The sequence below is a fragment of the Hypanus sabinus genome, chromosome 15 (genome assembly GCF_030144855.1).
Source record: "Hypanus sabinus isolate sHypSab1 chromosome 15, sHypSab1.hap1, whole genome shotgun sequence".
NCBI classification, from domain to species: domain Eukaryota; kingdom Metazoa; phylum Chordata; class Chondrichthyes; order Myliobatiformes; family Dasyatidae; genus Hypanus; species Hypanus sabinus.
In genome coordinates this window covers 85,098,667-85,120,582 of record NC_082720.1, presented here as the reverse complement: position 1 = coordinate 85,120,582, position 21,916 = coordinate 85,098,667, and the positions used below count along the sequence as shown (strand labels likewise).

General features: G+C 40.6%; 1 protein-coding gene across 1 annotated transcript in view; it reads left to right on the top strand.

Moving 5' to 3' along the window:
• Positions 1-1,476: 1,476 nt before the first annotated feature.
• LOC132405209 (cyclin-dependent kinase-like 2) overlaps positions 1,477-21,916 on the top strand; it is an 87,231-nt gene continuing 66,791 nt past the window's right edge. Inside the window, exons 1-4 of the mRNA XM_059989899.1 lie at positions 1,477-2,052; positions 10,000-10,189; positions 12,648-12,842; positions 18,725-18,903. Coding sequence (XP_059845882.1) covers positions 10,022-10,189; positions 12,648-12,842; positions 18,725-18,903 — 542 coding nt within the window. The 5' untranslated portion in view covers positions 1,477-2,052; positions 10,000-10,021. The remainder of the gene's footprint in view (positions 2,053-9,999; positions 10,190-12,647; positions 12,843-18,724; positions 18,904-21,916) is intronic.

Genomic DNA, 21,916 nt, shown 5'->3' with positions numbered 1-21,916 from the left:
TAAACTACCTTAAACTATTCTTTTGTCTGAAATTCTTTTAATTTTTCCTTGTCCTCTATGTATTTCTATGTATCAAAAAACTATAAATGTGGGCCACACAGCCAACTTATTCTTCAGTTTTAAATTTTTACTCAGATACTTATTGCTTTTAGTGTAATTATCTTACAGTTTTGAGCTTCCCTCTACACATTACACCTGACTGTTTTGCCTTCTCTTCATCTACTTTAGATTATTATTTATATTACCTTGTTATATTAGTTTTAAATCCTCATGACTGTCATGTTTTACCTTTGCATTGAGGTACTGAATGTGGAGTGGAACACATCCCCAGTTTCTTCCTGGTCTCGTGATTTAGAAATCCTCTTTCTAGTTGATTGATTCTTTAGTCCTGATGAAGGGTCTCAGCCCAAAACATTGACTGTACTCTTTTCGATAGATGTTGCCTGGCCTGCTGAGTCACTCCAGCATTTTGTGTGTGTTGCTCGGACTTCCAGCACCTGCAGATTTTATCTGTTTGTGATTGTTCAACCTACATGTTAAGACCTCTAACCATTGTATCACAATCCAATATGGTCATTATTTATGTAATAATGCACTGATTACAACACTTGAGATTTTATTCTGTAAATTAGCTCTTAACTTCTGAAGCTGCATTAATTAGGGTATTATGCATATTCTATTGAATGGTCACCAATCTGAAATATTGAATTTTTTTTCTCTCTCTCCGGAGATGCAGCTTGACTTGTTAAATATTTCCAATATTTTTGCCTCATATTTCCAGCAGCTGTGGTACTTTGCATTAGGCACCCTTGTTTTCTCTCCTATATTGTTGGTCCTAACATGGTTCTCCACCATCTACTATATCCTTTCAATCAACTTTAAATGTGTCCCTTCCTCCTGCCCTCGCTGAACATCTTGTGTGACTCTCCTTCTAGCTTGTTGATGATGAAGCCAGTCCTCTTTAACTGTAAAATCCTCAGAAATCATAAATGCTCCCTATCCTCTTTTGGATCCGACGGACTTCAGCAGCCTTTATCATCTTTATCGTGCTTAGTGTGTAGGTCCACCTTCTGTAGATTCTACTTCTTCATCCCAATTGAGACAGCTGATTTTTTAAAAAAATCCTACATGCTATCATCCGTAGCAACCTTGCTTTGATCCTGCATTTTCTGTGATACTGCTTGTCCGTCACCACATATTGCCGCCCCCCACCCCCCCACCACGTCTCCTCCCTCTTCCCCTCCGTGTTGACCATCTCCAGCTGTATGAACGAGCGGGCGAGATTGGATTCTCACTATCCACTAATTCGCATTCCCATCAGCCCAAGACAGAAATAATTCCGATAAAATAATGACATCATTATGCCAGGCCATGCCAGGCCATGGAGATTCTTTTAATTTAGAGTTTATTCTTGGCTCTCTTATTAAATATATTTAATAAATATATTTTACACAGTTGGCAAAATGCTCGGAGTGGCATAAATGAGGAGCAATATTGATGGACTGGGTGTATTTTTCTCTCTAACTGTTTACCTGCAAAGCCCATAAACGTTTCATTAACTGTTGAAGTGCAGTTCCGCAGAATCGATTCGAAATGCTCGCATGCGCAAATGCCAGTCTTTTCCGCCGCTGCGGTTTTGAAAGCCGAGCCACTGGAAAGATCATTTTAAATGCATCGTTGCCTGTCTTGCGTCGCTCGCTGTACAATTTGGTGTTCTGTGCTGGGTTCTACGGATTCCACGTTCCATTGTTTTGTAGTAACGGAACGTGTTGCTATGGGTGCGGGTGAACGCGAAATTATTACACTGTTAGCGCAGAAAAATGAGATTAAAACCATTCGCGACAGCATGATCGCCGTTCAACCAACTTCTGTCTCTTGAGATGCTGGATTGACCTCTCACGTTGAAAGGAGGACAAATATTGCACCTATGTTTCAGTTGTCAGCCGGATTTACTGAAGACCGTTAGAAAGAAGCATTTAGACACATGGATGCAACTGAGAACGGCGTAAAACTCATTTTCGGTTTTCACTAATCGGACTCATTCTTGTAAGGGTAGGCTATGTAAAAAGTTCACTCAAAAAAACCAAAACTAGTTTTGACGTTTGAGGCTCGTGGTCTTAGTACATGTAGAAACTGTTTTTCCATCGACTACACCCAGAAGTTCTGCACTTACCTGAACTTCAGCCCTTATACATAAATTATAGCTGCACTTCCAATCTGGCGGAAGTACAGTGGTGACATTCAGCATGTTAATGTGGCGCAGACTGGTTTGTTTCCTCCAAAGATTACTGGGGACTCCAGGTCAAATCAAATGTTTCCAGTACAGTAAAGTTGATCCAGTGGTCAAGGCTAGGTCACTCTTGTGCTAGTCAGTATTTAAACCTCAACCTAAAACACAGGATATCCAACTGCTATACCTTTATGTAGACTTCACTATGCAAGTTCGATGTCACAGACACAGGCCCTTCTGTCCAATGTCCATAGTCACCAAGATGTTCTTCTGAAATAGTCCCATTTGCCTGCACTTGGCCCAAGTTCCTTAACTGTTCTGATTGTATAATACCAGCTTCTGTATGAAACACCTGCCATTCCTCAAAAGCCTTCTAAATTTCCTCTCCTTAGCTTAAGCTTCTGGCCATTAAGCCGTTCACCCATTACACCATGTGACCAATTAATCTACTAACCTGTTCTGTTTCACTAAATAAATAAATCTTTGGAGTGTGGGAGGAAATCGGAGTACCTGGAGGAAGCCACACAAGCACAGCGAGAACATACAAACAGGCATGTTGTATGTTCCTCCTAATATCGCATACCCTCACTGAAGCTCCCTCTGTAAAATAATTCCGCGAAGCCAGGAGGTAGGTTGGCATTGGATTGCTAGCTTCACCTTTGCTTATACAGCCATAGCATTTGCCTGGCCAGTCAGGTTTAGAACATAGAACATGGGAAATCTACAGCACATTACAGGCTCTTCAGCCTACAATGCTGTGCTGACCATGTAACCTTTTCTAGAAGCTGCCTACAATTTCCCTACCGCATAGTTCCTTATTTTTCTAAGCTCCATGAATGTATTTAAGAGCCTCTTAAAAGACCCTATTGTATCAGCCTCCACCATTGGCAGGGCATTCCATGCACCCACCACTCTCTGTGTGTTCCATGTTAGTTTCTGGTTGGCTGCTGGTGTTCCTCAGGGGCAGGTGTTGGGACCACTTATCTTCACGTTTTTTGTAAATGATTTGGATGACAAAAATCGATGGACTTGTGGCCAGGTTTGAGGACGATGTGAAGACAGGTGAAGGGGCAGGTGGATTTGAGGAAGCAGGGAGTCTGCAGAAGGACTTAGATTAGAAGAATGGGCAAAGAAGTGGCAGGTGGAATATGATGTTGGTAAGTGTGTGGTCATGCACTTTGGTAGCAAGATTAAGGGCATAGATTATTTTTTAAATGGAGAGAAAATTCAGAAATCAGATGCAAAGGGACTTGGGAGTCCTTGTGCAGGATTCCCTAAAGGTTAACTTGCAGGTTGAGGCTGTGATAAGGAAGAAAAATGCAATGTTAGCATTCATTTTGGGAGGACTAGAATATAGAAGCAAGGTTGTAATGCTGAGGCTTTATAAGGCACTGGTCAGACCTCTTTTGGAGGATTGTGAGCTGTGTTTGGGCCTCATATCTAAGAAAAGATATGCTGACATTGGAGGGGTCCAGATGAACAAGAATGATTCCAGGAATGAAAGGGTTAACGTTTGAGGAGCATTTGATGGCTCTGAGTTTAGAGGAATTAGGGGCGGGGGGATTTATTGAAACCTGTTGAATACTGAAATGCCTAGATGGAGCAGATGTGGAGAGGATGTTCCCTATATTGGGGGAGCCTAGAACCAGAGGGCACAGTCTCATAACACAGGGAAAACAGATGAGGGGTAATTTCTTTAGCCAGAGGGGGGTGAATCTGTGGGATTCATTGCACAGACAATTGTGGAGTAAGTCATTGGGTGTATTTAAAGCAGAAGTTGATATCTTGATTAGTCAAGCTGTCGAAGGTTATGGGGAGAAGGCAGGAGAATGGACTGAGAAGAATAATAAATTGGCTATGATTGAATGGCAGAGCTGACTCAATGGGCTGAATGGCCTAATTCTGCTCCCATGTTGCTATTGTTCCTTTCCATGCCTTGTGGTGCATCAGGTGGCAAACTTTTTTTTTTGTTCTTTTACCAGGTCGAGTTGTTAGCTCGATGCACAACCCAGCATGGGCGGAAACATGCAAAGAGCTAGCCGGATTTGAACTCCGGACCAGTTGCCTCAAAGTCCAATGCGGATGCCACTACACCACTGACCAGCTTTCTGCTCTGATTTCTTATAGTCTCAGCTTTCCTGTTTCAACGCAAACCAGTTCAACTTTTCTTCATAACCCAGATGGTGCATACCACGCAACATCCTGCTGAATCTCCTCTGCACTCTCTCCATTGCAATCTCTTCTTTCCTATAGTGTGGCAGTCAGAAGTGCACACAGTTCTCCAGCTGCAGAATTTGTTATAGTTGTAACCAATGTTTTACATAGTTGCAATCAGGTTTAATTAATTGTTATTATGGAAATAATTAATATTGCAATTCAGAGATACTGGAATATAAATGGTAATTTCATAAATTATTAGAGGCTACAGGAAAATTCACAGTATTTGTACTGCAGAGAAAGGCATCCAGCTTTACTTCCTGAAATGAAAGTATGCTGAACAGGATCTGGATGTTAGAATGGGAGAGAAATTCAGTTGGATAGCACTGCCTTCTCTCAGGATAATGCAAATGGAAATGATTATTTTCAGACAATGATTGTTACCATAAGATCATTTAAGAATATGGCCATTTGCCATCGAGTCTGCTCCACCATTCAATCATGGCTGATTTATTATCCCTCTCAACCTCATTCGCCTGCTTTCTCCCTGTAACTTTTGCTGCCCTGACTAATCAAGAACCTATCAACCTCCACTTTAAGTATACACAATGACTTGGCCTCTCAACCATCTATGGCAATGAATGCCACAGATTCACCACCCTCTGGCTAAAGAAATTTCCCCTTTTTGTCGTGGTTTCTCGTGCCCCACAAACGACCAGGAGACGCAGAAGATTATTCAAGAAGTGTTAAACTTCAATTTGCAAATCAAAGCTGAGACAGTCAATGAGCTAGTCGCTGATTGCCCACTGATCCTTGTACATAGCATTTTTATAGCAATCTCCTGGTTTAGTTGTATTAGCATATCCAATCGGTCTATAGTTGCGTATCACTAGTACATCCGCCACTATTGTTTCTACCCATTAACTTAATCATGTTCTAATCTACATCTCTTAGCTAGCCTCTCATTATCACACCATTATCTTCTTATTTGGCTACATTCTTAAGTCACTGATGCGTTCAATAGTACAGAGACAATACAGAGATTTCACTCTCCTACTAAATTGGATACATACATAGCAAATAGCAAACACAAAGCTGACTACATAGTTTTGGTTACACAGCAAACAATGGAACTTTTATACTCTAATACCCTTCACCTCTGTCTTAAATGGACCTCACTCTATTCTGAAGCTATGACCTCTGGCTCTAGACTTTTCCACTGTAGGAAACATCCTCTGCACATCCACTTTATCTAGGCATTCCAACATTTAATAGGTTTCAATGAAATTTCTCCTCATTTTTAAAAACTTCAGTGAGTACAAACTTAGACCTTTCAAACGCTTCTCAATCCTTTCATTCGCAGATCATTCTTGTGAACCTCCTCTGGACCCTCTCCAATGCCAGCTCATCTTTTCAAGTGTAGTCTGACCAAAGCCTCGGCATTACACCTTTGCTATTGTATTCTAGCACCCACAAAATGAAGGCTAATCTTAAATTTGTCTTCCTTATCACCAACTCAACCTGCACGTTAACATTTAGGGAATCCTGCATAAAGACTCCCAAGTCCCCTTGCACTTCTGATTTCTGTATTTTCTCCCTGTTTAGAGAACAGTCTGTGTCCTTATTACTTCTAGCCAAGTGCATGACCATTCACTTCCCTGCACTATATTCCATCTGCTTATTCTTTGCCCGTTCTCCTAATCTGTCTAAATCCTTCTACAGATTCCCTGCTTCCTCAACACTACCTGCCCCTTCACCCATCTTCGTAATGTCCATAAACATGGCCCCAAAGCCATCAGTCCCTTCATCCAAATCATTGACATATAACATGAAGAAGCATTCCTAACACTGATCCTTATGGAACACCACTGGTTACTAGCAGCCAACTAGAATAAATCATCTTTATTCCCACTCTTTGCCTCCTGCCAGCCAGCAAGCATTCTATCCATGCTAGTATCTTTCCTGTAGTACCATAGGCTTTTATCTTGTAAGCAGCCTCATGTGTAGCACCTTGTCAATGGGTTTCTGAAAATCCAAGAAAACAACATTCACTGATTCTCCTTTGTCTATCTGCTCATTATTTTGTCAATGAACTATAACAGATTTGTCAGGAAAGATTTCCCCTTAAGGAAACCATGCTGACTTTGGCCTAGTTTATCATGTGTCTCCAAGTACCCTAAAGCCTCATCCTTAGTGACAGACTCCAACATCTCCCCAACCACTGAAGTCGGGCTAAGTGGCCAACAATGTTCTTTCTTCTTCTCCTCTCACTGCTTAAAGAGTGGAGTGTCATTTGCAATTCTTCAGTCCTTCAGAACCATTTCCAGAATATATTGTTTCTTGAAAGATCACCACTAATGCCTCCATGATCTCTTTAGCCATGTCTTTCAGAATCCTGCAGTGTAGACCATCTGGTCCAGGTGGCTCATCTACCTTCAGATTGCTCAGCTTCCCAAGCACCTTCTCCTTAGCAATAGCAACAAGAGTCACTTCTGCCCTCTGAAATTTTCCTATTTCTGGCTTCTATAGTAAAGACTGATGCAAAAAAGCTTATTAAGTTTGTCTGTTATTTCTTTGAACCCCCCCCCCCCCCCCACCCCAGTACTAACTCACCATTGTCATTTTCCAGTGGTCCAATATCCACTCTCATCTCTCTAACTCTTTACATATCTGAGAACCTTTTTGGATCTTCTTTTATACTATTGGCTATCTTATCTTCATATTTCACCTTTTCACTCCTTTTGGATTTTTAGTCATGTTCTGTTTGTTTATAAAAGCTTCCCAATCCCCCAATCCTCTAATTTCCAATAATTCTTGCTATATTATATGCCCTCTCTTTTCTTTTTGCACTGTCTTTGACTTTCCTTGTCAGCCATGGTTGTGTCATGCTCCCTTTAGAATACTTTTTGTCTTTGGGATGTATCTATCCTGAATCTTCCAAATTTCTCCCAAAACTCCAGCCATTGCTGTTCTGACATTATTGCTAATCGTGTCCCCTTCCAATCAACTTTTGCCAGCTCCTCTTTCATGCCTCTGTAGTTCCCTTTACTCCACTGTAATACTGATACATCTGACTATCTTCTCCTTCTCAAACTGCAGGGTGAATTCTACCATATTATGATCACCTCTTCTTAAGGGTTCCTTTAGCTTAAGCTCCCTAATCAAATCTGGTTAATTACATAATACCAATTCCAGAATTGCCTTTTCCCTAATGGGCTCAAACACAAGCTGCTCTAAAAGCTACTTCATAAGCATTCTACAAATTCTGTCTCCTGGGATCCAGGACCAATCTGATTTTCACAGTCTACTTGTAGATTGAAAACTCTCATGACTATCATCGGATTGCCCTTTTTACATGCCCTTTTCTATCTCCCATTGTAATTTATACCCCTTATCCTGGCTACTGTTCAGGGGTTTTTTATCCATGCAGTTCCTTAACTCCACCCACAAGGATTCTACATCTTCCGATCCTATGTCACCAATGACTTGATTTCATTTTTTTTTTAACCAATAGAGCCAACCAACCCCCTCTGCTTACCTGCCTGTCCTTTCAATACAGTATGTATCCTTGCATGTTAAGCCCCCAACTCTGATCTTCTTTCAGCCATGACTCAGTGATGCCCACAACGTCATACCTGCCAATCTCTACCTGCGCTACAAGATCATCTACTCTATTCTGTGTACTGTGTGCATTCAGATATAACACTTCCAGTCCTGTTTTCATCTGCCTTTTTGTTTTTGCTCCTATGTTACACTTTAATTCATCCCACTGACTGCCTGTTCTTCCTCACAGTCTCACTACACACTGTATCAACTTGTATTTCCAAATCACTCTGAAATTTCATTGGGTGCCGCAGGTCACAGATTATGTTGGTATTGTTGGCATGATTTCCATGTCAGACACTCCTAGACTGATGTCATTTTTACACAGCGTTCTTTTTGTGCATGTCTGAGAAAAGAGATCGTCACGTTGTTCTGCAGAACAACCATAAGACATAGCCGCTGAATTAAACCATTCAGCCCATGGAGTCTGCACCATTCCATCATGGCTGATCCCAGATCTCACTCAACCCCATACACTTACTTTCTCCCATATCCCTTAAATTCCCCCGACCGATCAAGAAACGATCAACTCCCATTTTAATTATACCTGGCCTCCACCATAGTCTTGGCAAACCATTCCACGGATTCACTACTCTCCAGCTAAATCAATTCCTCCTTACTTCTGTTGTAAAAGGTCACCCCTCGGTTTTGTGGCAGTGCCCTTTAGCTCTGGATACTACACCAGAGGAAGCATCCTCTCCACATCCACCCTATCCTGTCCTTTCGACATTCAGTAGGTTTCAATGAGATCCCCATGCATTGCTACCCGGGCAGCCAGGCTATAATAGCTCTGCTGTCTCTGCAGCATCTCCCTGATTAGACTACATTCCACCATCATCTAGGAACTTGTCTCTGGTGACATAGACCCTTTGACATTAATTATGTACTGGTTATTCATAGGACGTACTGCTCCCCTGCAAATGAACGGACCTCAGTGAATCCCTCTCCATTCTACTTATTAATTTCCCCAACCATCCTCTTCAGCGTGAATCCTCTCCCCAGCAGCCCCTCTATGCCATGTGACCCGAAACGCTGACTGTCCACTCCCCTCCACAGATGCTGCCTGATCCACTGAGTTCCTCCAGCTCCACAGCCCCTATCACCTAGATTGCAGTATCCTCTGTTACAGCATCTCGTTAACTGATGGGATGAGCCAAACATTATAACATAAGTATTATTTCATATAGAAATATATTATGTATTGTCACATGAGTTCTCCCTTGAAGGGGCTAGTGGCTTGCTTACAAGCTAACATTTATTGAATGATATACTATTCGAGAACATGCTGTACAGCTGACATGAAAATAAAGAAAACTCCAAATATTGACTGATTGACAGCAGTCCATCTTAATTCTCGGAAATGATATTTGAGATGTGGGTAAGATAAAATAGCTAATGAAGGCATACCAAGAAATTACTTAAAATTAAACTAACAATGCAATGAACAGAAGACTGGTTAAATTTCAGTCAAAGCTGAATATAGGAATAATATTGAGAACCTTAATAAATAATAAGGGGAACAGAACTGAGTGCTGTTTTGGATGTGTATGGCCAAAATTACTTGGGGAGGAGCACTGCACTGATGGATGAAGCAACCGCGACAAGCTACTTACCCATGTGAAAGACAAAGCAAAAGAAGAAGTTAAATGGGTAAATGAAACTGCCATAAATACTCCCCAACCAGAATGTAGAGTATGATATTTTCTTAAACTTTCACCAGTTGGAATTTGCATGGAGGTTTCCCCTTCATGGTAACATTTGACGCAATTTTATACTTACTTTGACCTCAGTTGTAGTCAGCAATTTAGAACGTGATGGGCATTATATGTGAAGCTCTCTCTTGAAACTTTTAACATTGCATAGTGACGCTGTACCATTTTGGAATAGCTCTTCTGTCTTTATTGTTTGATTTCATCAAACCCATAACATGATGATACTAGATCAAAATTCCTTTTAGCTGAATATAGTCTATAATTCCTAATAGCAATACGTGCCACATTGTGATACAGGGTGAAAGCATCCAGCCTACAAATGGAGATGTACGACAATCTGGGTCTAGTGGGAGAGGGTACGTATGGATCAGTGATGAAATGCCGGCACAAAGAGACAGGGCAAATAGTCGCCATCAAAAGATTTCAAGATCGTGAAGATGACAGATTGGTCAAGAAAATTGCTGTCAGGGAAATACGATTTCTGAAGGTAGGATCATGAATTATTATTAATTTGAAAGACTTAATTTCAAGTGTTATGAACGATTAATTAATTTTGAATGAATGTTTTCTTGACACTAAGTAAATACACCATAAGATTTGGTACTGAGTCATAAAATAGAAGAGCCTATATTCATCTTAAAATCAATATTACTTAATGTTAATAATGAAAGCTTACATATCCCATAGTTCCTCTGGGCTAGGAATTGTGGATGATAGTATTAGATGTCTTAGAATCCTCCGACTGAGCCTCATAAATGGGATTTGACTTTGCCAAGCTTCTCAACACAAGGTCTGAATTAAGCAGCTGGTGACAAGTACTACTGGTTTGGACCATTGGGTTTTGGCAGCACATTAATCAGTTTGACTAACAATGTCAAAGTCTTAGGCAGTTTGGCTGCCATATTGACTTTCAATGGATGAGCACCATGCTGACATTCAGTGGCATCACCATTTGAGAATCCAGCGCTGTCAATATTCCGGAGGTTATTGATCATCATCAGATCATGATGATCTGCTCATCATGAGCATCTGCTCTGTTCATGAGCAGATGAACAGGAGTAGCCATAGTACACAATGTGGTGGCAAGAGCAAGTCCAAGGCTAAGAATTCTGTGGCAAATGACTCACCCCAACCCCCCAGAAGTATGTCTACTATCTACAAGGCACTAGTCCGGAGTATAGTGAAGTATTCTGTGCTTACCTGGACGAGTGCAGCTTCAACAAACCACAAGAGGCCCAACACTATATGGGAAATCGAGCCCACTTAATAGACACCACTTCCACAACCATTCACTCTACCACTGATGCACAGCAGCAGCAACCGTCCTCTGCTTTAAACATACTGTACTCAGTGACCTGGCCTCCACAGCAACTACAACAACAAACTCTACATCTTCACCACCCTCTGGCTAAAAAAAATTCCTCCTCATCTCTGTTCTAAAGTGTCATTCTTCTATTCTGAAGCCGTGCCCTCTGGTCTTAGAATCTCCCACTAATGGAAGCACCTGCTCCATCTCCCCAGCTTTCCATTTTGATTATTTTTCATATGAGGGCAATGGACTTTGATCACAGGGGAAATATAATCAATGGAATGTATTTTAGGCTGTCTTGCAGTGTAGGTACTATTTAGTGAGCCATTGTTCTTGGGTGGTGTCAGTTTTTTTGCAAATATTTAGCTTTTCTGACTTCTGTAGGTCGGCATGTATTGTGATATTTGTGATAAATTTCTGATATGTCTCTCTGTCTAGCAAGAGTTAACAACTTTGTTTGACAGACACAGTCTAATTGTCACAGTTGCCCATCCTTCACTGCGGAGAATCTCTTTGGAATAGAGTTGCACCTAATGCTGATTAATGGTTAGAATTCAGTTAACTAATCTCTAAGCTTAGACCTAAAGCTCCATGAAAGCAGTGATTTGAAATATAAAAGCCATGAAAGGATTCAACACATCAAGTAGTTCGGTGGAAAGAACAAATAATGGGTTAACATTTCAAGTCATTAACTGGTGCCAGAATTTAAATCCTCTGAATTTCAAAACCACAGAACACTTGATAATTGACCAGGTTTGTAACAGCATCTTTAATGGTTGATATAACTAAGTTTATTGATTTATTTGTTGAGGCACAGCACGGAGTGGGCCCCTCTGGTCCTTTAAGCCATGCTGCCCACCAATCCCCAAATTTAATAGTAGTCTAATCACAGGAACATTTACAATGACCAATTAACCTACCAACTAGTATGTCTTTGAACAGTGGGAGGTAACTGAAGCACGTGGAAGAAACCCGCACAGTCACAGGGTGAATGTACAAACTTCTTACTGACAGAAGCGGAAATTGAACCCGATCGCCTGTATTGTAAAGCATTGTGCTAACCCCTACGCTATCGTGCTACCCGGGGTGTTGGGATTCTGTTTACAAGGGAATATGCTATGGAAAAATGCAAAACTGTGACAGTGAGATCCTGCTCAGAAGCAAATAGGGACTTAATATTCTATCCTACAAGATGCATAGTTCTAGTTAGTTCAATTTCACCTATATGCACAATATGATCTCATTCTCGTGTTAACTGTTCTGGAATTAGATACATATACATAGGCACTTCATAGTAAGCAAATAGCAAATGTTGAAAATCAGAAAGTAATCTGCAGATGCTGGGAAAAAGAGAAAGTGCTAGAAACAAGCAACAGAACAGGCAGTTTATGTGGGATGAGAAACAGTTAGAAATAGTTGTTTCAGGTCAAAGGCGCTCCAAAGCTGAGTGTTCCCTTTCTACTACAACCGGGAGGAATTCCAATGTGGATATCTCAATAGCTTGGCTTGAAGACCTACATTTCATACCCTTGAGTATAAAATGCCTAAACAGGTGTTTTTTTTTCTATGACTCACATGATTACAAATTTGCTTTTTGAATAACTATTATTTTCTTTCTGTTTGCAATATTTGACAGCAATTTAGACATGAAAATCTAGTAAACCTTATTGAGGTGTTCAAACAAAAGAAGCGTTTATTCTTGGTGTTTGAATTTGTTGACCACACTGTTTTGGATGATTTGGAACGGTTTCCGAATGGTTTGGAAAGTAAGAGACTCAGAAGGTGCCTCATCCAGGTGCTAAGGGCTACTGAGTATCTTCACAAGAACAACGTAAGTTAATGCATTTGAAGGCAGTTAAAAGTTTACTGTAAATTGATTGTGCATTTTCCATTTTGATTTGACAAATAAGATGGAGACTGAGCCAAGAGAAAATCATGACAGAAAAATGGAATAATGGACCGTGATAACAGTGTTTTGTGTGAAGGAGGTGATACTCTGTGTAGTATCTTTATTACTATATGGAAAACGGATACTTAAAATTATTAGAGGTAGCTCAGAGGCCTCACATTTATCATTTGTTCTATAAAACTCCTGCTTGGAAACCCTCTTGCATCCTACTTACTTTGGGTTTTTGTGAACAATTTATTAAGGCATAATTAAATGCACAGGACTCTTGAACTTATTAACACGATGTATCCATGAGCCATCTAGAGCCTTAGTAAATTAAAAATCCTGAAGATAACTCAATGTATTTTGACAAATAAAATGATGAAAATATCATTAAAACCAGAAATAACCTTTAACTAACCACACACACGACACCGTACACTCTGATCACACATGACTGTATGGCCAGACATCTGAGTAATCACACTGTCAAGTGCGCCAATGACATGACACTGGTGGGGCTCATCACCAACAATGATGAAACGGTTTACAGAGAGGAGCTGGAAGGGTTCGAGACCTGGTGTCAGGTAAATAATCTCTTCATTAATGACATCAAGACAAAGGAGATGGATATTGACTTCAAGAGAACTCGCACCACTCATAAACCTCTTAACATGGGCAGCACAGCAGTGGAAACTGTGAACAGTTTCAAACTTCGGGTCGTGCACATCTTGGCACATCATCTCTCGTACTCTCAGACTATCAGGAAAGCTCACCACAGCAACACACACACAAAATGCTGGAGGAACTCAGCAGGTCAGTCTGCAGATGTGGATGCTGCCTGACCTGCTGAGCTCCTCCAGCATTTTGTGCTGTTGCTCTGGATTTCCAGCAGCCACAGAATTTCTCATGTTTATATTTTGAAACTCATCAATGCCTCTGCTTTGTGAGGGGGCTGAAGAGATCTAGACTATGCACCTCTGCGCTCACATCACTCTACCGATGCATAGCAGACAGTGTCATAACAAACTGCATCACAGCTCTGTGGCTGACAAGTGATCAAAACTGCTCCACACATCATTGGCGGTTACCTCCGAGGGCATAGTTACAGAAAGGTGCTGGAAGAGGGGCACTAATGTCCCACCCACTCTGCTCCTGGATTGTTTGTCCCACTCCCATCAGGGAGGAGGCTATGTAGCATGCCAGGACCATCGGACTCAGAAAAAAGTTACTTTTCCCAAGCATTAAGGTTGATCACCACCTCCACCCACTAACCTACTGTTGTGAAGGAAATGAGAAAGATTCTTTGGGTCTCAAAGGCAAGAGCTCTGGACACACAATTTTAATAATGAGTCTATTTACAAGAGGAGGAAAAGCTTGGGAACAACACAAGCAGCTACAATATTCACACAAATGCACTTAGAATAGAGGAGCGTGGGAAAAGTCGGGTCGGCAGTACAATACACGGGAAAACGGTGTGGGGACAGAGTACAAGTACACATACAAGCAACGGAAAAGTAACTATAATACCTGCCCCCCTTGTCTATGGACATACACAGCTCTTTGCTAGAGGGACAACAATAAACACTCCCACAACCCTATTCAATGCACACCTTACCACGTGTCTTCAGCCTGGAGTGAAGCAGGGTGGTCCCTCGAGGATGGCAACAGAGAACGAGCCAAGCACATGTAGCACCTTTTATAGGTCAGGGGGCCAACGGCTTGGTGCTAGACAGGTTAATCCAATTAAGGTGGCCAATGGTTAAGTGTGCATTGATTAATTGGGAGGGGCGAAATGTTGACTGGCAGGTGGTGTGACCTCCGACCAGGTGAGGGCAGTGCTGTCACATGACAGGCATGGCTCTCTGGTTACACCTACCCCTCCACATACCCCACCACTATCTTGCTCTGTCAGCCACCTTATGTGCAGACACTAATGTCTCTAGTGTCTCTTTATGGTCATACAATCAATCTTTGCATATAAGCTATCTTACTTATTTTTATTCCCTATTTATTCTTATTATTATCGTTGTGGTTTTTTTGTGCTGCATCAGATCTGGAGTAAGAATTATTTTGTTCTTCTTTATACTTGTTTATTGGAAATGGCATAAACAATCCTGACCCCTCAATCTTGATTTACTAGTTTAAAATTTACTATTTTAATTTTGTTTGTTGGCATCTTTGCTAATTGATTGATTTACCAGTATAATGGCAGCCCTATGAATTAATAATTCATTGTTTTCCAGTGTCGTATTAAAATATTGATTTATTGGTTTGCCATTGATTAAATTTGAGAGTTCACTTTATTCATCATGTGACAAATGCTCCATTAATTTATTTGTTGGTGTTTTTGCTGTTAAATTAATTCACTGGTTCACTGGCATTTACTTTCACTGTGATTATCTCATGTGGTTAATGATCCATTTGTTGCTGTGCCAAGTGCCTTAATCACAGGTAGTTCCTGCCACATTAATTAATTAATTCACCTGTTTAATGCTGTACTTGGTGTTTTTGTATTTGTATTTTTTTTCTTATGTCCAAGAGAGTAAAAATCTTTATACTGTGTCTCCGCCGCAATTTTCAAGCAATTAAGAGTGGAGATGTGGGAGGACATTGGCCAAGCACTAAAATTGTATACATGTATGTACAGTCAGACACACAATCAGGTCAATGTACAGTCAGATACACAAACAGATCAATGTACAGTCAGACACACAATCAGGTCAATGTACAGTCAGATACACAAACAGATCAATGTACAGTCAGATACATAATCAGGTCAATGTACAGCCAGACACACAATCAGATCAATGTGTATTGATAAATCTGATGGCCTGGTGAAAGAAGTTGTCCTGGAGCCTGTTGGTCCTGGCCTTAATGCTGCGATACCGTTTACCAGACGGTAGTACCTGAAACAGTTTGTGGTTGGGGTGGCTGGAGGTCCCGATGACCTTCCAGGCCCTTTTTTACGCACCTGCAGCTGTAAATGTCCTGAATAGAGGAAAGTTCACATCCACAGATGCGCTGGGCTGTCCACACCACTCTCTGCAGTGCTCTGAGATTGAGGGTAGTACCCGAACCAGACGGTGACACAGCCAGGCAGGATGTGCCCCTGTAGAAAGTCCTTAGGATTTGGGGACTCAAGCTGAACTTCTTCAACTGTCTGAGGTGAAAGAAGCGATGTTGTACAGTCCAGGTGAGATCCACAGTGATGTGCATACCGAGGAACCTGAGACTACTAGCCCTCTGAACTACAGACCCATTGATGTCAATAGGGGCTAGCCTGTCTCTGTTCCTCCTGTGATCCACAGTCAACTCCTTTGTCTTTTTGACATTGATTAGCACCATTGTGTCAGGGTGTTGACTTCTCCTCTGTAGGCCGTCTCATCATTGCTGGAAATAAGGCCTATCAATGTCATGTCATCTGCAAATTTGATCAGGAGGTTGGAGCTGTGCATGGCAACACAGTCATGGTTGTAAAGGGACTAGAGGAGGGAGCTCAAGACACAGCCCGGGGTGGGGGGCTCTCATGTTGAGGGTCAGAGGGGCAGAAGTGAGGGAGCACACTCTTACAATCTGCTGGTGATCCGACAGGAAGTCTAGGATCCAGCTGCATAAGGCTGGGTGCAGCCCGAGGTCACTGAGCTTCTTGTCGAGCCTGGCGGGAATTATAGTATTGAATGCTGAACTGTAGTCCAAGAACAGCATTCTCACATAAGCATCCAGATGAGTGAGGATGGTGTGTAGTGCTGTGGCTGTGGCTGTGGCTGTGGTATTGTCAGTTGATTGGTTGTGTGGGCAGGTGAATTGTAGGGGGTCCTTTCAAAGCATTTGCTTGTGATTGAAGTCTGCTGATTACTGTTTTGCTCTGCCCAGTGCTGCAGTCATCAATTAATTTGTTGTGCCTGCTTTTTATTCAATTCATTCAATTGTGCCATCTCTGTTCATTGATATAGTAATTTCTTGATGGTATTCTGATTAGAAAATGTATTAATTTACAACTACCTTTGTTTTGCTGGTTCATCTTGCTTCCTTAGTTTAAAGTATTTGTTTAATGCAACCTAGTGTTTACTGGAAATATTTAATGGTTGTCATTGTGTGGTGCTCTTTGTTTTTCTTGCCGGTATTTTATGGTTCTGTTTTTTAATATTGTGTGCAAATTTTATATGCATGTTATTCAATATAAATCCTGATAATCTATCTGATTTAGACAATTTAAAAAAATATTTTCCCTCTTCTTCTTCCATTTCCTCTCAGACTTCCTTTCACTTCAGTTTTAGGGGTTCCACAGTGTCTAATGAGGCCAATTTAAGAGTCACAGAGAGGTCAAGAGGTACAAGAGGGGTGGGCTGGTAATTTGTAAGTTACCATATTCCTTTGGCCACTTATGAAAGATCTCTGTGTATCCCAGTGCATAGCCTTAAGTTCTCAATACCTCCCCAAGTACTCCTTTTCTCCTACAAGTGATCATGGCCCAGATTTTTCGAGGAGTAAGTGTAAATCCATAAGGAAGCAGTGAATGTATACTTGAATCTTTTTCACTGCCCAACTGTTAATATTTTTCCAAAACAGAGCATGGAGTAAAGTGTTTCTGGAGGTTGGTGTCAGCCATCCAAATGACATGGCCTCCACAACATGGCTGATTGGGAGTAACGAGGGTCAACGTTATATTAGCAACAGCATACGCTGTTCACTTTTATTTATCAAACTTTGATCTGTTTTGTTTGGAATGCTTAATGTTCGACATTGCACGATTTTCAGTCCTCGCTTGCAATGTTGTAGATCAAGATCAGCAGAAAGCAGAACCATCTCATACCAGCAGGAACAGTAAGAGCAATGAAAACCGTGAAATGAAGAGGGTTAACAACACAATTAACCAATCATAGGAAATGGTCTGGAAGTAGAATTTGCAAGAAAATTAGCAGTTAGAATGTAACCTCTCTTGAACATTAATGATATATTTCACATTTCTTTGGAGCGCTGAGGAGTAACTGATGAAAACAGTCATTGAAATCAAACTGGGCTCAAAAAATATCAAGGCTAAAAGAAAATTAAGGCTGGCTGGTGGTGTTGTGGCATCTGCACTGGACTTTAAGGCGAGATGTCCTGGTTTCGAATCCGGCCGGGTCCTTGCACATTTTCCTTCTGTGATGGGGTTGAGCATCGAGCTAGCACCTTGGCCCTCGTAAAAGACGGACAAAAATGCTAAAGCTTTAGCAAAATTGCTAAGTCGGCAAGGTTACTGCCTGATGCTGCACAAGACACTGAGAGGAACAACAAAAGAATATTATTTGTTATTGTGTCACGGATATTGCAAATGGTGAAACATTGTAATACTTAGTGCTTGGCCATACTCTAATCTGTGGGGTTTCTCGGCGACATATTATGTTAATGCAAAGCTTTACTATACATTGGTTACATTACAGTCTGCCACATGACTAAACTATCCACCTTCAATGAACTACCTGTATACATTTCTTGGTGGCATCTGAATATTTACTATTAAAGAATGAAGGGTGTATCTGTAAGTTGATTTATCTAGCTAAGCTGTGATTCATATTATGGTTGATTATTTCATAATGTTAGTGGAAGAGCTGTGGAAATTGAATGAACAACTATGGTTTATAAATCAATTTACATCCTCCTCTTCCATGGACCAATACATTGATGCTAAAACATACTGTCACAATATGCCAACTGGAATGTATTCAGTTTTAATGACATGGTGGCTTGAATTGACTCTGTATAATTCATTGATTTTGCTTTACAATTTAAATGTCTGTCAGCTATTTTAATTTGTTTTTCTCACCTTGCTTACTCTCTAGATAATTCATCGTGATATTAAACCTGAGAATGTCTTGGTCTCAGGGTCAGGTGTTGTTAAACTCTGTGATTTTGGCTTTGCCCGTACATTGGCCGCACCAGGAGAGACTTACACAGAGTATGTGGCCACTCGCTGGTATAGGGCTCCAGAGCTAGTGATTGGTGACAACAAATATGGAAAGTAGGTACATATTGTAAATAATCCTTTACTTTCTCTCATTTCATAAGAGTAGAAGATTGCACAACTATCCCACCAAAATGACTTAGTTATGAACTACAAAGACCAGAAATGACTTTTGTCGAATCCTTGCTCCTGCGTTAGTGTTCTAACATTTAATATGCACAAAAGAATGACTTTCACAGATCTTGCCCAAATCTCCTTCTTAAGTTTGCCTTAGTTACCCAAATCATGGAACTTTTAAAAACCATTCATGGTAGTTATCAATTGATAGCGATCACTTACAGGGGCAGTAATTGAATAACAATCTGCTGTTGTGCATTTCTGGTTCGAAAGCAGCTTTGTGAAGGGAAACGTAGGATTTCTGCTCTATTTGTGTTACAAGATTCAGTATCAATTGATCAATTATGGCACATGCTACATGGTATCTGTGAACTTATCCATTTCTGTGGAAGCAAAAAGAAATCCATATACTTCTTAAATGGTGAAAGACTGGGAAATGTTCATGTGCAAAGGAATCTGGATGTCCTTTTACACCAGTCACTGAGAACAAACATACAGGCACCGCAAGCAGTTAAGAAGGCAAATTGTATGCTGGTCTTCACTTTGAGTTTAAGAACTAGATTGAATAACTATATCTAAGTAGGGCCTTAGTTTGACCACATCTAAAGTACTGCATGCAGTTTTGTTGTCTGTAGCAGCTCCTACAGTCTCCTTATGTAATAAAGGGTATGTCTGTCATGGAAGAGTATTTTTTTGCATTATAATTGTAAGATTATAATAACTTGATTATTTACCAGCATTGTTGTAAGTTTTGTTTCTGTGTGTGTTACCATCAATGTAAGGTATGTACTGACTTAAGAAACTAAGGAAATGAAACAATCATGAATAATGGGAGGTAAGTGGTAGTAAAGATAGTACGCAATATTTTAATTAGTTTTTTTTCATATATTGCACCATAACAAATCAAAATGAGTTAATGTTGGCAAAGGGTATTGAACATTCTGAATATGTCAGATAAATTTGAAACACAGATCACTTAGTTATGTGGTGGAATGAACACATCACTTTTGTTCCTGAACACTCAACTTCTGTACTTAATTTAGAGGCATGCTGATGTTTTTCATTTTATACGTCCTACAAATGGTTTTATTTTATGATCCCTTACTTGAGCACTCAATGAAAAAAATCATTATATGCATGTAGCAAGCTGCATGTCATCAAATATAAATACCGTACATAGAGCTACTGTTTTGAAAGAGAATCATATGGTATCTATTCAAGGCCGCGTGTCAGTGGAAATCCTGCATTCCAGTGATGTGAAAACAAGGGTTAGAATATGTAGAGCAAATGCAATTCACTTCTAATTTAAAAGTTGTATGTTTTACTTATCTGTTTTTGCAGAATCTTTATTTTATTTTATAAAATTAGTTAACAAATAAATGGTGATATGGGAACTAGAGAAATGCAATTGATTGGATCCTGAAAATGTTCCAGCAGTTGGAAATTGTAGCAACTTCAATTTACATTTTTACTGTACAGCTGTGTATAGCAGGAAAAAAGATGTAAAATTTCATTACATAAACAAAAATCTCAATTCATTGTGTAGAATGCAGTGGACAAGGTTGTAAAACAGCTATTTTTAATTTTATTGAGATACAGTGCGGAGTAGGCCCTTCCAGCCCTTTGAGCCATGCCACACAGCATCCCTCGATTTAACCCTAGAACCAAACCTACTCATGGGACAGTTTACAATGACCAATTAACCTATTAACTGGTACATCTTTGGACTGTGGGAGGAAACCCATGTGGTCACAGGGAGAAAGTACAAACTCTTTACAGACAGCAGCGAGAAATGTACCTGGGTCACTGGTACTGCAAAGCGTTGTGGTAACTGCTACTTTTATAGGGTCATTAAGCAACCTTGACATTGCTAAACATCAAATACTTATTGATAATATCTCATTTACCAGACTTTAGTCCATAGTCTTCAATGCCTTGGCAATTCAAAGTGCTAGTCTCAATATTTTTAAATATTGTGGGAATATGCTTCATCAGGCAGTGCGTTCAACGACACTTCGGGTACAGACAGACAGACATACTTTATTGATCCTGAGGGAAATTGGGTTTCATTACAGCCATGCCAACCAAGAATAGTGTAGAAATATAGCAATATAAAACCACAAATAATTAAATAATAATAAGCGGAAATAAGTCCAGGACCAGCCTATTGGCTCAGGGTGTCTGACACTCTGAGGGAGGAGTTGTAAAGTTTGATGGCCACAGGCAGGAATGACTTCCAATGACACTCAGTGTTACATCTCGGTGGAATGAGTCTCTGGCTGAATGTACTCCTGTGCCTAACCAGTACATTATGGAGTGGATGGGAGTCATTGTCCAAGATGGCATACAACTTGGACAGCATCCTCTTTTCAGTCACCACCGTCAGAGAGTCTAGTTCCACCCCCACAACATCACTGGCCTTACGAATGAGTTTGTTGATTCTATTGGTGTCTGCTACCCTCAGCCTGCTCCCCCAGCACACAACAGCAAACATGATAGCACTGGCAACCACAGACTTGTAGAACGTCCTCAGCATCGTCTGGCAGATGTTAAAGGACCTCAGTCTCCTCAGGAAATAGAGACAGCTCTGACCCATCTTGTAGACAGCTTCAGTGTTCTTTGACCAGTCCAATTTGTTGTCAATTCGTTTCCCCGGGTATTTATAATCCCCCACCATGTCCACACTGACCCGTTTGGATAGAAACAGGAGTCACCAGTGCCTTAGCCCTCCTCAGGTCCTCTACCAGCTCCTTAGTCTTTTTCACATTAAGCTGCAGATGATTCTGCTCGCACCATCTGACAAAGTTTCCCACCGTAGCACCGTAAAAAAGATTGTTAAATCCCCTCTAAAACCTCTTCTTAAAATTGTATGTTCTGGTTATACATACATCTGCTATAGGAAAAAGTGCCTCCTCTTTACCCTATCTAAGTCTCTCAAAATTTACATAGGCAT